Raw genomic sequence first — 18367 nt, 5'->3', positions numbered from 1 at the left:
CTAAAAGTTTCAATTACTACATTTAGAAAAGTATGCAATGTACATTTAAATGTAACAAATCAAAGAAAGTAACAAACTAGAGGGAAGTTATGTTGAAGAACTCGTTCTATGCCCAATCACAAAGCAATATCTTTGCTGAAATCAGCATATGGGGCCTTTGCTCACACATTGGTAGTTCCCCTATTCTCTATCTACTACCAAATGCCTTCACACATTTTTCATTCTAGGACTAAGTATAAACTCATTTTAAATCTAAGTGTGAATGAGTGTATTGTACTAAAATGGACAAAGAAATAATCTTTATTGCTGAATTCTCAGCAATTCTCAAGAATTTTTTGGGTTGGAGTGGGAAAGACTAAGGATAATTTTCTAGAAATTCTGAACTGATTACATGGATCCAGCCCTATGACTCAGGATGCTAAGAATACAGCTAGGGTAAGATTCACACCTTGTGCCACTGAGGTTTCTTGTCTTTGTAGAAATTCTGTGCTACACCTACATTATTACCATTATGTAGCATGACTACTAATACTACTAAATTTCATTGCAACTTACTGAATGCTGGGCACTCTGGTAGGTGTTTTACAAGCATTATCTTTATTTATTACAACAAACTTAAAAGATAAGTAAGTATGATTATTTTCATTTTGCAGATGGGGTAATTGAAGGTTAGCATGACTTCCCAAAAGCTGTAGCTAAATCACTATAAAATTCTTTTATTCTTTTCATTACTTATTATTGCTGCTCCTTTTCCTCACTTATATTTCAAGGATATTATTTTATTAGTAGGCAAAACTTATATGTTCTGCTTTGACTTATTCAAACTTGCTTTATGTCACCATCAAGCAATTCGATTCTTCAAATATGAAACCATAAGTATATACATGATGGGCACCTTTTTAAAAATATAATGGGGCAGTTAAGTGTTCAAGTCGTGGTTTCAGCTCAGGTCATGATCTCATGGGTCATCTGATTGAACTCTGGTTGGGCTCCATGCTCAGTTGGGAGTCAGCTTGAAGATTCTCTCCTTGTGCCCCTCCCCACACCATGTATGCATGCTCTCTCTAATACATAAAGAAATCTTTAAAAAATAAAATACCTAAATATATATTCTTTTAAAAAAAAGATTTCTTTTTTTTTTTTTAATGAAAAATCAAAATTTTTTGAAGCAGGCACCCTGCTGAGCAAGGAGCCCAATGCAGAACTCGATCCCAGCACCCTGGAATCATGACCTGACCCTAAGGCAGACACTTAACCGACTGAGCCACCCAGGCATCCTGCCAAATGTATTTTCTTATAAAAACTTCTTTTGAAGTATTATTCTGTGAACTATTTACCAAATTTTAAAAAATGCATCCTGGTTTTACCTATCTCACTGGTATTTTAAATTGTGTTTGTAAACACTGCAGAACAATTCAATCTAATATATATGGCCTAATACTGTAGAGCACGCAAATTACAGAAGAAACTTTCACTCTCCTCAAGCTTATTAACAGCATAATATTTATACGCATTTGAAGGTGTACCAACAACTGATCAGCTAACAGATAGATTTTGGATAGATAGATAAATAGATAGTTAGATAGATAGATAGATAGATGATAGGTAGATAAGTAGATAGATGATATATATAGAAACCAATAGAGATATTTGTAATTTGCACACCATATCTTATTAAGATGCCAAAGACTAGTGAAATGTATTTGCTGTCCTATATTTTATTATGCTTCTAAAATGCCAAGGTAAATTATGCTTCAGTTTTGTTGTGGCTTACCAAAGAAGTCGGCTATTACTATGCTTTCCACCTGACAGTAGAAATAACAAGGCGCTTTAATTTCAATCTTAAAACACAGCTTTTGCTCTGTTGTGACAGTGTGGATCATATTTCAATAATAATGATGACAATGATCTTAAAAGATCATAAAAGTGGTGATGATAGAAGAATCAAACAGCACTAATTGTTAGCAGTTATTTAGGACATAAAGTAGTCTGGGTCTTAGGCTTTAAACATAGTACGTCCTTTAAACTTTGGAACATTCCCATTCGAAGATATTATACCCTTTTTGCTCTTGTACAAGACACTGACCAGATTGACTAAGCTCAAACTCTGGAAATAACTGTGTAGGCTTACCACCTGACGCTGTGGCAAATCTGGGTCGCCTCAGAAAACTGACTTACCTTCCCTCTGCTTCAGCTTCTTTTCTGTACAAACTGGAAAATAATTATCCTAACCTCATAGGTTTCTTGTAAGAAGTCAATAAAATAAATACAGATAAAGTGCCTACAACAGCGTCGGCCAGTAGGAAGTGTTTGAAACATTAGCTACGATTATGCCCGTTGTTAGAGAAAATCATTTAAAAATGACAAAATCCACTGCTTTCTGTTATACTCGACACGGCTAAAGTCTTAGGGAAAGAACCAAACACCGTCATACCTGTGTATCCAGTTTTGCAAACACAGCTGAAGCTTCCTGGAACATTTTGGCAGACAGCACCGTTCCTGCATGGACCCGACAGGCACTCGTTGATGTCTCTCTCACAGGCCCTGCCAGTGAAGCCATCTGGGCAGCCACAGGAAAATCCTCCTACTAAATTGTGACAGGTCCCACCATTGTGGCAAGGTGATGGAAGGCATTCGTCTATATCTATTTCACACCAGCTACCAGCGTAACCTGGCAGACACTTGCATAAGAAAGGCTGCAGAGGTTCATTTGCCACAATGATGACAGGAAGACTCTCATGGCTCTTTAGTACAGAGCTCACAGCCAGTCTTCTTATACAGCTCCCTCCATTCTGGCATGGGCCATGAATACAGGAGTCATGGTCCACGGATTCTACCTTTACTCCACTCTGCCGGAGAAGGATCTCTTTGATGCTTTCAAAGAAGGTGGCTACACCACTGGGATTCACATACTGATTATTGTTCCGCTTCACGGCTGCTAAAAGAAACGTTTTATTGTTCTCCTCATATGCACCATAAAGTTGCACAGCAGTCCCTAGGCCTGTCAGTTGGGAGCCAGCAATGCGTAGAAAATGAAGGTAGTGGTTAGTCAGGAAGTCCTTTACTGTTGGAACACTGAGACGCAGTAGGATGCTGTTATCCACTGTAGAGTTAGAAAATCCAGCAAAGAAAACTCGGATATTGCTCGTGACTGTGCTGTGAACTCCATCATTGCTAAGGACAGTGAGATCAAATGTGCCATCTGTTGACCTCGGCTGTGAATTTAGATCACAAGTACCCCTTGGAATACTGAACAGGCTTGTAACTCCCGAAGTAAGGGAGCAGTGGAAGGTGTCTAACACATCCGGATCCTGTGGCTTCACAGAACCTAAAATCCCACCGGGAAACAAATTGCCATAATAATTAACAAATATCTCCACGGTCCGAGACTGGGAAGGATTATCATTTTGGTCTATAACGGTGATATGCACGGTTCCTGTGGAAGACATTTGGGGAACACCAGAATCCCTAGTAATCACAGACAGATAGAAGTCTGCAATCTGTTCTCTGTCAATCTCTCTGGTTGTGCTCAGAATTCCAGCAGTGTTCAGACTGAAATAATTGGTAGCAGGACCTGTGCTCAGCAAGTAATAGGTAAAGGGACCTTGATTGGGAGGGAGATCGGGATCAGTGGACTGAAGGGTCATCACTAGCGTTCCCGGCCGTTTGTTTTCCATAACTTCACCTTCGCTGATGGTCAACATAGGTCCATTATCATTTATATCTTCGAGGGTAACTAGCAGGGAGGCACTTCCTGTAGCTGAGGGGGTCCCTGAATCAACAGCCAAAACCGTGAGATTATAGATAGGTAGGGTTTCTCTATCTAATTCCGCAGTGACAGTGATCTGTCCTGTCTGTGGATTAATGGAAAAGGCACCATTTTCATTCCCTGATCCAATGAAGTAAGAGAACCTGCTCCAGCTGGGGACAGAGTCTGAGTCAAAGGCACTGACAAATGTCACATGAGTCCCGGTGGGGACCCCTTCACTGATCTGAACGCTGTAGATATTTAAACTAAAAATGGGTGGGTCATTGGCATCGAGCACAGTGATGTTTACAGTGACCTCATCGATATCTGCACCCCTGATGCTACCAAAATTCTTGGCCAACACCTTCAAAGATACCCTTTCTTCTCTTTCCCTATCAAGAAGTCCAGAAACATAAATCTGTCCAGTCTTCTTATTGATCTGGAAACCCTTCTTTCGGCTGTTACCAAAAATCAAATAGTGTACCTCCCCATCAGTGCCCAAATCACGGTCACTGGCAAACACTTCTCCAACAATAGTACCTTTAGGAGCTGCTTCTGAGATTTCAAAATAGTAAAGTTTGGAAACAAAGCGAGGCACATATTCATTCGTCCCTTTTAATTGTATATTAACAGTGGCAAAACTGCACCTTTCCTCATCAGGGACATTGAAGGCTTTCACAGTAAGATGGTAGCTCTGTTTGGTTTCAAAATCCAAGAAGCCTTGAGTGGTGATGACTCCTGTGTTAGGATCAATGACAAACAGGTCACTGTCAGATGACTGTACAGTGTATGCAATCACAGCGTTGGTTCCAGAGTCAGCATCTGTTGCATTTAAGTGGATGACTGTTGTTCCACTTGGGGCATTTTCCAAAACAGTAGGAAAGTATTCATCAGGGAAGAATACCGGAGAATTGTCATTCACATCAATCACATTTATAGTCACACTGCAGTAACCAGTTCTTGCAACCCATCCTCCATCTGTCGCGCTAACCGTCATTTCATGTTTCTGGCATAACTCATAATCAAGAGCTTTGGCTAGTGTTAATACACCTGTGGAGGAATTGATGGCAAAAATGCCTTCTTCATTTCCTGAAGAAATACTGTACCTAATCAAGCCATTCATGGCTGCATCTCTGTCTCTTGCAGAAACAGTTCTGACGACGGCCCCGATACTGTGGCTTTCTGGGATGGTTGCACTCATGTGACTTTGAGAGAATTCAGGTGTATGGTAGTTTTCCTCGGTGACAATTATTTGAACAGTGGCTTGGGATGAAAGTGGAGGGTTTCCTTTATCTCTTGCAGTGACAGTGATCAGAAAGTTTTGATTCAAGTCAGAAATGAGTGAAGATGCCACAGAAATCCACCCTGTACTATTGTCCAACTTAAATTTTCCAAACTGATTTCCATTAGAAATCAAATATTCCACCTCAGAATTCACACCAAAATCTCTGTCATCTACTGCGGTAACTTTGATTAACTTAGTGCCAACTTTAACAGTTTTGGTGACCGGAGTAAAATATTTAGGTTTAAGAAATTGTGGTGCATTGTCATTACTGTCCACTGTGTTGATGGTAACTGTTGTCTCACTAAGTAACGAGGGATTACCTCGATCAGAAGATGTCACTATAAAACTATGTCTGTTGATGTTCACATTACTGAAGCCACTGATGTTCTGGTATCTTAAGACCTGTTTATTGAAAATCTCTCCAGTGGTGGCATTAATCCTAAAGTACTCTGACTGAGATTTTATAAAATAAAACACTTGTCCATTTGATCCCTCATCAGGATCTGTTGCAGATACCTGAGTCACTTTGGAGCCAATTTCAGGAAGTTCAGGGCAATCTAAGTAGTAAGAGGGTTTGCTAAATCTTGGAGCGTTGTCATTGATGTCCGTCACAAATATTGTCACATCTGTACTTACGGTCCACCCAGAATCGTGTGCAGAAACTCGGATTCTGTAACGGTCCGTATCTTCTCTATTTAAAGGTCTACTAATTACAATATCTCCTGTGCTGGGATTAATTGTAAATGGAAGACTTGTGTCTGTTATAGAATATCTACTGATTGCATTTATACCAATGTCTTCATCAGAAGTTGTGACTCGTGTAACTGTGTATCCTAAAGGGGAATTTTCAGGAATATAGGCACTGAATATCTGAGAAAACCTAGGGGCGTTATCATTTTCATCCAAGATGTTAATAATGACTTTCACTGAGGTACTCTGAGAAGGGGAGCCTTTGTCTGAAGACTTTATGGTAAGCACATACTGTGATATTTTTTCCCTGTCTAATGGCCGAATGCTTCTAATTTCACCAGTGGCATGGTTAATAGTGAAACTGTGTTCTTTGTTACCACTAACAATTTCATAGTCTAACTGTCCATTGGGTCCACTGTCCTTATCCGTTGCTGAAACAGTAAGTATTTTGCGAGGAGAAAGATTTTCCAATATTTCAGATACAAATGGATCTTCCTTAAAAATCGGGGAATTATCATTGACATCTAAGACTGTTAAGTCAAGTTTCTCATAAGAGGATAAAGGAGGGAAGCCTCCATCCCTGGCTTCTATCCATATGACATATTTTTGTATCTTTTCAAAATCCAGAGGTTGACTAATGGACACCTGCCCTGTTAATTGATCAATTTGGAATGTATTGCCAAGGTTTCCACTTGCAATATAATAAGACAAAGGTTCTCCTCTCAAGGAGGACCCCGTAATGGTGGTGACAAGAGTGCCGACTGGCTGGTTTTCAGGAAACATGAAAGTCTGTTCTTTGGCTCTGACTTTAGGGAAATCTGCCTTGTTCACAAATCTAACAGTCACTGTTGTAGAATCTGTCTTTGGAAATGAGCCACCGTCTTTTACATGTACAGAAAATGTCACTTCTGAAGCCCCATTTAGTGGTCCAGCTGCCATAATAGCTCCTCTCAGTGGGTCAATGTGAAATTTTTCAGAGTTTCTACCCGAAAGAGAAAAATGCAGTTCAGAATTGGGTCCAATATCAGCATCTGTGACTGTAACTGCAAAGACGAAGGAACCTATGAAAAGAGGAAGTGTGCAGTTATAATCACACCAAACCCAAATAAAACATTTGCTAGTAGATTAATGCATACAAAATATTATATTGCTCCCTAATATCACTTTACTTTCTTGTGATTACTGGGGGAGAACAGTAACTCCTATATTATCTCTGAAGTTCCCAAGTCAAATCTGTTTAGTGGTAGTCTTCAGGGACTGACCTGCCATTTTCTAACTAAAACCCATATGGTCTACTGGATTTAATATTTTTCAGTATGCCTTTGAGAAAAGCACAGGGAAGAGCAATGCCTAATCATTCAGAATTATAGTTCCTAGGAGGAAAATCTGTATATAACACAACTTCCAACAAACATGATGCTAGAAGAGCTCTGTTAAAAGCTCTGTTTCTACCCAATGAGAAAAGATAATTGTTCTGTTATGTCTTAAACCATCTTTGAATTGCCATATAGGTAATCACATCAACTAAATTTTTAATTTGTTTTAAAAAATTATTTTGATTCTTTATATCCACTGTTTCTTAGTAGCAGTCTTTTATCTGTGAGCTATTATCACATGGAGATTATATATATATATATATGTGTGTGTATATATATATATATATATATCCAAAAATCAATTTTATATATATATATATATATATATATCTCCAAAAATCAATTAGAACAATTATAAAGTAGTATGAAATAAGAACTGAGGAAGAATGGACTCAATTTGGATTCCAAAAGTTAGTTCTTGGGACGAATGCCAAAAGAACAGATTGTAACAGGAGGATTATAACAGGAATATGCAGAAAAACTGCCATAAGGACATGTTTTTGATATACTCATTCAGAAACCTTTTCCAAACCTGCACTCATACCCCTACAGTAAAGTTTGTGACAAAAGTGAAAAGACTTTTATTAAGGTTAGTGATTCTGATTAATTATAATAAGTCTAATGAGGAAAAGATGCTTCAGCATTACATACACAGTCTTTATAGGGGATGTTACATTGCATCACCACACATTAGATGTAATTAGAATCATGCCTGCCAGCATCATTTCAGCTAAAGGCCTTCATCAAGCATATATGACTTTGATACTGACATTTCCTTTTGATAAAAAATTGGCCCAAAAATGTATGCATTTCATACTTCGAATTGATATCAATTTGACATTCTCAAGTGAATATAAGATCAAAGATAAATGAGAGGAGAAATCCTGGATCCATTTATTTTTCCTTCTAATTAAAAATATTTTAAAGCAAGGCAGATCAAATTAATTTTGACCTATATTTGTATATTTTCCTGTTTGGAAAAGCATCTCAAATATTACAAATGGCGGATTATTTGTGCAGTTCTTAAGAGAGCTTGCCATTCTTTACAAATAAGCAAATAAAACCAAACTGAATTTAAATGAAGAAAGAGAAATGCATATTGTTATATGAAAGTGGTCATTAATGTCTTCATAAACTTACTAACATAAAACCTTCATCCACCAAAACTGCAATAAAATATTAATAAGAATAATTCATTAGAAGTATTCACTTATTAAATATTTTTGAAAACCTATCTATGAAGGATTGAAGTAAAATATTTATTTTCTATCAACAAATATAGTTGAATGCTTACTACTTCCCAGATGTTTCAAGTGCTAGGATATGGAAAAAAGAAAGAAAGAAAGAAAGAAAGAAAGAAGAAAAGGAAAGAAACAAAATGAAACGAAACAATATCCCTCCTTTCAGGGAATTTACAAACAAATATCTCAGGGCAGAACTCTTCTTGACTACAAAGTGGCTATTTTAGTCATTTGAAAATATTCAAGTAATATTAAAAAATAAGTACCAAGAAAGACGTAGCAATTATAAAATCTTTAAACACAACCGGTGTAGGATAAAAGGATTAATTTGAGATTCCACGTTCCTTCAATTTCATTAGTTGAAACAAGCCAGATTTTAGAGGATTTCCAAACCTAGGCTATATCAGAAATATTCATGTAAAAGTAACAGAAATACATTTATAGAAAATGCCCAATGTATATAGTTTGCATTAATCCACGAGACCTCGGAGTTGGCTTCATTACCTGCAGGAGTAGGAGATGGGATGTGTGTAACATATGGATGATGCTGAAATCTTGGTGGATTGTCATTGACATCAGTCACAGTGACGAGCACACTGGTAGAACTGGAAAGAGGTTCTGGGGATCCAGCATCACTGGAAATCACAACTAAAGTATAATTCTCTTTTGTTTCCCTGTCTAGCAATGCACTTGTGATGATTTGTCCCGTGGATGGGTTGATGGTGAACTGAGAGTTTCCACCAATGATCCTATAACTAAAGAGAGCAGAGATGGGTGGATTTTTTCTGGTTATTATGTTGTAGCATCTATTCACTAAAATTTAAAAACTGAGACAGAAATGTAAAAAATAATCACTAGATATATGATCACACAACAGTTAAAGAATATGGCTAGAATATAAATATTTCAAATTTTATGTGAACATCTAATTGACAATCTTTACTGTGGAATGTCTAGTGAACTCAAGCAGGTCCTCACAAGTTCTATAAATTTCTTGGATCATGCAAGGCCCCAAAATATACCCAGAAGATTATTGTGTTATAAATAAGTGAACCTGAAAGCATAAACCAGGGCCTTGCTCTAATATTGTGGTTAGTGGCCAGGATCACAAATGAACATCTGTTAAATGAATCTAAAAATTATTTTTCTGCTGTGTACCATAATAAACCAGAGATCAGTTGAAGATCTTATTTTAAAGAAAAAACACTGTATTTGACATCCATTGACTACCCAGAACAACTAAAGAACAGATTATTTATACAAAGACATTCCTACTTACTAATTCTCTCATTTGTCATTCCTCATATGGCTATGCTTTTCTTTCCTGTTGTCAGGAGAGGTATGACATTTTCATGGATATTCTGATGCTAACCACATTGGTTAATGGGCAAGAGTTTCCACTGAGAATAGCTTCCCTCTTCTTCATAAAGAAGAAGCTAGAAAAGAAGTAGCTAAGCTTGAAGGTTCAGAAGCTGGCTGTGGCCCATTGTTTTTAAGGCTGAAGAGTGGCAAGGAAATGGATGTCTTTAAAAGTTTTCTCCTTGATGCCAACAAAGAAATGCCCTTGTTGGAATCGACTGCATGTTTCTATAGTTTGGTTTGTGCCCATGAAAACATAGCAACAGTAAGTTTCTACCAGAGACAGTAAAAAAAGGCCTACATTGCAGCAAGTAGAGTGTACATTCCTTCCATTAAGTTCACCGTTTAAAACAAACATTTCAGCATTCTCATCCTTTTTTAGAGAAATAATGAACTGTTGGGGAGCTGATATTTTTTTAAAAAATAGAAGTCCTATAAAATGGTAGCAAAATGGGAAAAAAAAAAGTAGAGAGGGAGTTTTGGCTGAGAAATGACTTCAGTATTTATAAAGTACTTGATATCACTTAGATTTTTAACACTTTTGGCACACCCACATGCCAGGATCAAGAGTAAATAAGAATAGCTTTTCCTGGACCAGAAGTGACTCTTTATACAGTATAATTACTGCCCTTACACACTAGACATCTAGGTCCTTTGTCAAAATAAAAATATCCGAGTCTTATAATTGAATTCTTAAAGTTAGAAATTCAGACTCATGAGGTAACCAAATTGTTCTACCTCTTCAATAAATTCTGTAAGAATCTGAATTATGAGAATTGAGTGATTTGATTCTGGGGAATCCTGTTTCCCTACATCAGTGGGTGTAGAAATTGCCAAATAACTTCACAGGGTAAAAAGAGTAATTCACAGCATCATAAAATTTTTTACAGCTCTTTGACAGCAAAGATCAGGGTCAATTAAATATCCCTTCAATCATTCACAAATAAAAATAAAATTAGACTAATGAAAAAATCATTCAAATTTAGATTTGGATTTTTTGTATATGACAAGACCATGGTGTATAAAGAAAGAGCAATGTGCTGAAAAGTAAATAATGTGAGTTCTTGTCCAGGTTTAATGAAATAATCATAATGAAATCTTGCACTATAAATTCTTATTCTTTATTTTATGCTATTATACACACTATGGAGCATATGATTATTTGTGTAAAAGTAATTAGCATCTTTACTATTATTGAATATTAAAGAATAAATTGTCATGTTAAAATGTGATTTTTTTCTAGACTACCTGATTCTGAAGTATATCAAAAGTTGATTTTAAATATGAAATGTTCTGTAATGTTTCACAATATCTATAATACCAGTTTCATGTAATTTATACTTATAAGTTAAAACACACACACAAACATGCACATGCACACACAAACACACACACACACACACACACACACACACACACACAGATAGAAGGGACACAATGGATAGATGGCCAAGATAAATGCCCAGGTTTGCCTTCCCTCTATCACTTCAGTCTTTGTTTGGTTCTCATCCCTACATTGGAGATCTTTCCTTCTTTTCTGGTCCATGTTAGTTTCTTCTAAGGAATAAATTCTACTAGATTGGGTTTTGTGCTATCTTTTTAACATCTAAACATCTATGTTAGTCTTTAAAGATTTGCAGCATCTGACTGTGTTCTTAGTGTGTACTGAGCACACTACAAGGCATTTTATATATGCTCTCATTTAACTTCAAAACAATCCTGACACTTTGGTTTTGTTTTGGATTTTTTTATAGATGAGGAATCTGAGTATAAGAGAGACTCATATAGTTGCACAACAAAGCATACCACCTAAAAATGATAAATCTAGAGTTGGAACTTCTGTCTTAATGACGTCAACACACCTGCTCCATTGGACCACAGTATAAAAGAGGTAAAAAGCAGCCTGAGCAGACCCAGTGGAGACAAGAAATTACTACTGGCTAAGGCCGAAGGAGACTCTTTTTGTTTAAGGGATGTCAATGTAGCATTGGTTTACATTGATTTGATTCAACGCAAATCAACAAATGTGCTACTTACTGATTAAAGAATAAGAAATGTTATTTCAGATTATTGGTGTAAGCTGCCATCATTATTATCTACAATCTAAATCAATAATTTTTGCACTTATAAAGCTAAAATACCCCAATTTGATTTTTTAACCTTTTTTTGCCTCTTTCTGAGATCTACTAGGATCATCCAACGCTGTGCAGTATGTTACTAGAATATGATAATTTAGTAATAGTTAAAGAGACTGTACTTTGAAACACAATTCACTTGGGCATGAATTTTCACCTCACTCATAACACTTCAATTCATTAAATTCCTCAACCTTGCTGAGCCTTTTCTTTCCACCTTTAAAGTGTGGATCACATATACATTTTCACATCGTAGTCTTGAATATTGAATGTAATATCATGTGAAATGCATTTGGAATTGTAATTGGTACATGCTGAGAATTAAAAGTCTAGGATTACACACATAACGGAGCACATATACGTATGTAGTTATAATTTAATAATCTGTCACATATAATCTATTATAATCCACCTTCATACTTAGTTAAATGGATAGGCAGACTAAAAGACATATGGATTAGAAGGCAAAAATCCTGCTCTCAAGCTTACATCCTAGATAGAAGAAAGAGAGAAAGAAAAATAAGTACAAAACCAGGCAATACATTTGAGTGTTATGAAACTGTCCAGAAGCACTGCTCTAGGTCTTCAAAAGCCGCAGAGACCGCTTTTGCGTGGAATGATTAAAAGAAAGCTTTCCTTGAGGAAGGCAAAATTGAAGCTGGATTTTAAAGGGGCTACCCATCTTACAATAGTGGTGAAAAGGGAGAAAGCTGTTCCAGGTCAGGAGTCAGCCGATTTTTTTTCTGTAAAAGGCCAGTGTTAGTGCATATGGCTTTGGAGGCCAGAAGAGCTCTGCTACAATACTCAACTTGCCACTAAAGTACAAAAGCAGCCGTGGACAAGACGTACATGAGTGGGCATGGCTTTATTCCAATGCAACTTTATTTACAAATGCAGGCACTGGGCCAAATCTAGCCTGTGGACTACAGTTCACAGAACCCTGATCTAGGACACAGAAGAACCTGAACAAGGCCATAAGGCTTGGGAAAGCCCAGATTCTTTTCCCAGGAGCAGAAAGTGATCCAGGGAGCCTGCAAGTTAGGCCATGTGCTGAGGACTGGGGCAGAATAAACTGGGGCCTTTTATGGAGTGACTGGAATATGGAGACTGGGCATTATGCCATAGCAAAGTGGAAGCTGAAAGATTTTGAGGAAGGGGGTATCACTGTTAAAGCTGAGCCCCTGGACGCCCAAGCTGGTTCAGATTACTGCCACTGCTCTTTCACACACTGACCCAGGCTTGGCTTCCTCCAGATCACTTCCTACAACACTGAGTGATAAATTACCATAAAATGTAAACTAGTCATGTTATTGCCCAGTTTAAACACTTCAGTTTTTTCTCCCGTTAGATACAGACAGGAGTGTGAACTTTTCATGTGGTATATGAGGCCCATTCCTCACCCACACCAACCATGCCGAACAGCTTTGCTTCCCTGACACTATGCTTCTGCAGCTTTCCCTGAACTTAGGCCTGTTACTGTCTTTGCCTAGAAGATCTTTCATCCCTTATTCGTTGATCAGCTACTTCTCAGTCTTTCCAAAAATCATTAATTACCCAAAGCTTCTACTGATTTCTTCAGATAGCCTTGAGTACACCGTTCTCTCCACCCCTTCTGTGCTGAAACTACATACTTGTCACTGTACTATAATTACAAAATCACAAAATTCTCTCCTATACTGGACTGTTCTCTTTGTGGTAGCTAGACAGCCCAAGTCTTCAGGACTTAGGGTGGGACATAGTGAAGGCTCCAAAATCATACAGTACGGTGTGGTATATAGATTGGAGGGATTAGAAACCAGAGTCAGGGAGAAAGTTCCTTTTTATTGTAATAGTGCAGGCATGATGTAATTGTGGGCTGAACTAAAATCTTGGCAGGAAGATTGCACAGAAAAGAATGGGTGCCAGAGGCATTAGTAAAGAAGAAACATGAGAACTTGTCCATTGACTGAGTAGAGAGGGAGAGGAGACTCTTGGCTAGCACATGGAGATGAAGAAAGCAAGGCAATACCATTAAAAGAAAGCAGAATGCCAAAAGGAGAACAGGAAAACTTAAAGAGTTTCTGATACGTTGTGCTTCTGATGCCAACAGAACCTCCAGGTTGGGTTGTCCACTACAGAGTTAGAAATACTGGCAAGGATCTCAGGGGTGGAGTCAGAATGGGTAGCACAGATACAGAGTTTTCGGCATAGCTTTCCGGTGGTTGCAGCTGAGAAAGTGAATTATTCTCTCTCTCTCATTCTCTCACTCTTGCTTTCTCACTCTCACACACACACATAAAGAAAGGGGTAAAAAGGGACTGAGAAAAAATATTTAGGAAATATCCAAATTATTTTGGAGAGAGGAAATCAGAAGATAAATTAGAAAGTGTGGTCAGAGATGCAGAGTGAGACATAAGAGATAACATTTACATAGACACTGAGGAGGGAAACAAAAAATGCCAAGAGAAAGGAGGACCTGTAGTGCAAATATTGCAAAAGGTAAAAGACAATACTCAGAAAAATCACCGGACTTGAAAAATTTCAACAAAAACTTTTGATAAATTATTTTTTAATGAAGCAATGGAAGAGAAAATCAGATTGAGAAATTTTCAGGAATAAATGGTTGGAGAAAACTGTGAAAAAGTGACTACTCTCTCAAAATTGTGGTGTAAAAAAAGGTGAGTAAAAACAACAGCTCTAAGAATAATGGAATCATTCATTCAATGCATTTATTTGTCAGCCACTACTATGTTGCAGACATCATGCAAGGAAGAATATATTAGGTGTAAAATAGATACAAGAAGAATAAAGAGAAAAAAACTCACTTCAATTTAGTGACTTTTGTGTCCTGATAATTGTATTAGAGACATTTACGCATCTTAATGAATTACATATATATTACTTGGCAGATAGTAGTGATCAATATATATTTAACTCTCACAAATTGTAAATTAACAATTCCTATCTCCATTTTTACTGATGGATATACTGAGCCTTAGAGACAGAAACATGACTTTTCTAAGTCATGGTACAGGTAAATAAAGGAACCAGTATTCAATACCAGATATTATGAACATTTCCATAGAGATCAGTGCATGATCCAGGGAACAGGAATGATTTGAAGATCCAAGGGAGAAATGAAAAAATTGTTGAATTAAAGATTTGGAGGACATTAAATGGGATGGGATTAAGAACACAGAATAAGGGGCCTGCCTTATAGTCAATATAGTTTTGTGAGTTTCTCCAGTGTTATAACATGAAAGTTGGAAGTGAGGTTTAAATGGCGATTTGGTCCAGGCAAGAGAAAAAAGGCTACATATCTTTCAAAACTAACTGCTAGAATGGGTGTCTGTCTGGGATGCAGATACATAAAGTCGATAAAGATTATAAATTAATGAAGATGAGTTTACTTGAGGGGAGAATACTATGAGTGAAATAAAGTATATAACTCAAAGTCAGTACACCATCCAAAAAATTGTATAGCTTGAGCAAATTGGTAGAAACAAAAATATAAGTAAATATTTGTTGGGTGACTGCTGTATACAAGATTACAGTAGACCATCAGAGAAGATGAACAAATTATACAACATGCAATGGGTTGTGCTATTAGAGAGCCCATTAGTAGTTGGGTAAATGACTTTCATATGTAATACTTAAATAAGCAATATAAAATTAATATAAAATAGATTCATTAACCAGGAGAATGGGTTTCTCTCAACTCCATGATTACCAAGGCATGATTAACACCTAATATAAAAGTGTATAATATTCCATTAAAAAGATATCAGGCCAGAGTAAATAAGATTTAGGCTGGCATAACTACTTACTTTATCTATGAAAGTATTTTAAATCTAGGCTGTAATAATTGTCTGAAGATAAGTGAATTTAATTATTTTTACAAAATAAAAACAGCTTCAATTTCTATATCACTATATGACAGTCAGTGTAGTCATTTAAAGATTTTGCAGGCATATTTTATAGATCTCAGTGAATGTAAAAGTATAAAGTTAATTCTCTGATATTAAAGGAAGAAGAAAAATCAGCCAGTCAACCTAACAAACAAAATACATACTATCAAATCAAAACAATCATTTCAAAGCTACCAGGACAACTGTGTCAAACTTTCTGGAAATACGGACAGGATTTTCTTGACCAACTTTACATTGATTACCATTGCTCACAAATGTAGGGTCACATTTGGCAGTGCAACTCTGACATACTCTGAAAACAGTATATCCTCATAGCATTTTATTCTAGTACTTGTATTGATTTTGTAAGCATGAGGCTTCACAGTTGTTTCAGAAATTGAAACACCTCAGACAAGGTTACTGTTCTGCCACTGATTGGTGACAGATCTTTAGAGAAAGACTTCTTGGTATGCAGATAAAGATTTATTAGACTACAACCCTGCAATGGATAGGATATCTCTTTCAAAATTGTCAGAAACTTACTGAGCACTAACATGACATGCAAAGGGGAAAGTGCTTTGCAGGGTTAGGACAGTATAGGTTGATGGATATTGAGTATTTTTCGTTCTAGGCACTATTCTAAGCAGTTCACTTAAGTGTTTTATTTGTCTTTGCAATAATCCTATCAAGTCAGTTTTATTATTCAGTATATCTATTTTGTTGATAAGAAAACTGACCCCCAGAAATGTTAAATAAGCTGCCCCACAATTAATAGTAGAGTCAGCTTCATTCCTAGTTGTGCTCTCAACACTAAGTTAAGACTTAATTCTTAGGGTATGGATTCCATGATTTCTATGCTTTGGCGTAGGACAAGCAAAGAAGGTGGTATTTACTGGCATTTTGAACCTCATACCAGGAAGAAGGTAAGTGGTACCTGCCTTTCTCCAGGTGGTGGTAAGAACAGGGACCCAAGAGGCTCATAGCTATGATGTTGGGCAGAAATTTTCCCCATCCTTAATGATTTGACTGTATAAACTTCTTGGAATTCAAGAAGAAACTTATTTTCCTGAAAGTAGGTCCCCAGACTTCTGAAAGAAGTTCATGCATAGCCTTCCCTCCTACAGTGCATGTCAATGTCCATCTTCTTCTGATTTCCTCCTGTAACTCTGGCCAGAGCTGCTAATGTCCATCTTCTTCTGATTTCCTCCTGTAACTCTGGCCAGAGCTGCTAATGTCCATCTTCTTCTGATTTCCTCCTGTAACTCTGGCCAGAGCTGCTAAGCTACCTAGGTGACTCTTCTTTGTACACCTGCCTTTCAAGCATTGGGAGAATCCCAAAGAACTAGTTTCTGACCTTCTTTTGTTGCTCTGTACTCTCTCCTTAAGCATTCTTACTCATTTTCTTGGTTTTAAACGTACTCTAAGCATTGATGACTCCAAATCTGTATCTCCAGCCCTGACCCTAACCTAAGATTCACGCTGGTATCTTCAAAGCCCGAACTGATCTCTCTATGTGAATGACCAATAGTCATCTCAAGTTGTATTCAAGTAAGAACTCTTGGTTTCTCTCACACCTGTTTCTCTTCCAACCCTACCTACAGTGGTACCATCTGCCCAGGTGTTCAAGACAAAAGCTTAGTAGACGAGTCTGATTTCTCTTTCTCTTATTCCCACTTACAATCTCAAGTATTTTTCCGAATATATTAATTCAATTTTCATTTCTCCATCTTAGTATATGGACACTCCCGTCTTTTGTTTGAATAACTATATTAATTAGCACCTACATGGTCTTACTGGTTTCTCTCCCAATGGCTTCTTTCTACAGTCCTGCCTCCTTCAATCCAATCCAAACAGATCAGTTCATATTGGTTTGTGTTTGAAATAGTCCAATAGTTTCTCACATAAAAATAAAATGAAAAACCTCAATTTCTTACCATGACCCAGGAGCCTTCAGATGGCCTACATGATCTGACCCCTGCATACCTCTCTGGCCCCTTCCTCACTTTGGTCCACACTCGTAAACCTTCCTAAACACACAGTGCTTACTTCCATCCCACAGTTCAGTTCTTCCAGCCTAAACGTCACCTTCTTAGGCCACCCATAATAACCATACCTAAAAGTCCATTGTCACTCTTTGTTATATAAGCCTCTTGTCTTTTCAAGGCTGCATTCACCAGATGAGGTAATCTTATTTATGTCATATTAAATTGTTTACCTCAAAAAGGACGTAGGCTCGAAGAAAGTAGAAATGCTGCCTTGTTGCTCATATTAGCAACTTAATGAATGTTTATTAAATGAAAAATAACTTGAGGCCTTCTACATAACAGTCATTTCTACCAGCAGGAAGAGACTAATGCCAGTTCCCAAATTTTGTAAATAGGAAATTAGTAACAAACAAAATAAATCCCTAACCAAATATCACAATAGTAACATGCACAGGCCCCCCTTGACTGGTAACTCCTCTGAACTTTCAAATTCTCCACTCTCATTTACCCATTATCCACCTATAGAAGGTGGGGGTGATGTGTAGGTAAGAAATATTTATGTCTTTGAGACTTTTAACTGGAAAATTTGGAAATCTTCATTTCTTAAAGTTTAGAATGGGCCTGGAAGAATGTGACCCAGCTAGATCCACCAAATGTTACA

At 37.1% G+C, this 18367-nt stretch overlaps 1 protein-coding gene across 2 annotated transcripts in view; it reads right to left on the bottom strand.

Moving 5' to 3' along the window:
* Positions 1–18367, bottom strand: part of FAT4 (FAT atypical cadherin 4) — a gene marked incomplete at its 5' end in the record, with an annotated part of 180880 nt that overhangs the window by 36312 nt on the left and 126201 nt on the right. The window contains 2 exons of one of the 2 annotated variants that reach the window (XM_080796396.1): positions 2435–6784; positions 8845–9095. In XM_080796396.1, coding sequence (XP_080652522.1) covers positions 2435–6784; positions 8845–9095 — 4601 coding nt within the window. The remainder of the gene's footprint in view (positions 1–2434; positions 6785–8844; positions 9096–18367) is intronic. The other variant, XM_080796397.1, reaches the window with a different exon arrangement.

The sequence above is a fragment of the Martes martes genome (assembly GCF_963455335.1).
Source record: "Martes martes genome assembly, chromosome: 2".
Taxonomy (NCBI): Eukaryota; Metazoa; Chordata; class Mammalia; order Carnivora; family Mustelidae; genus Martes; species Martes martes.
The sequence above is the reverse complement of the archived record's forward strand: the minus strand, read 5'-3'. Positions and strand labels throughout refer to the sequence as shown.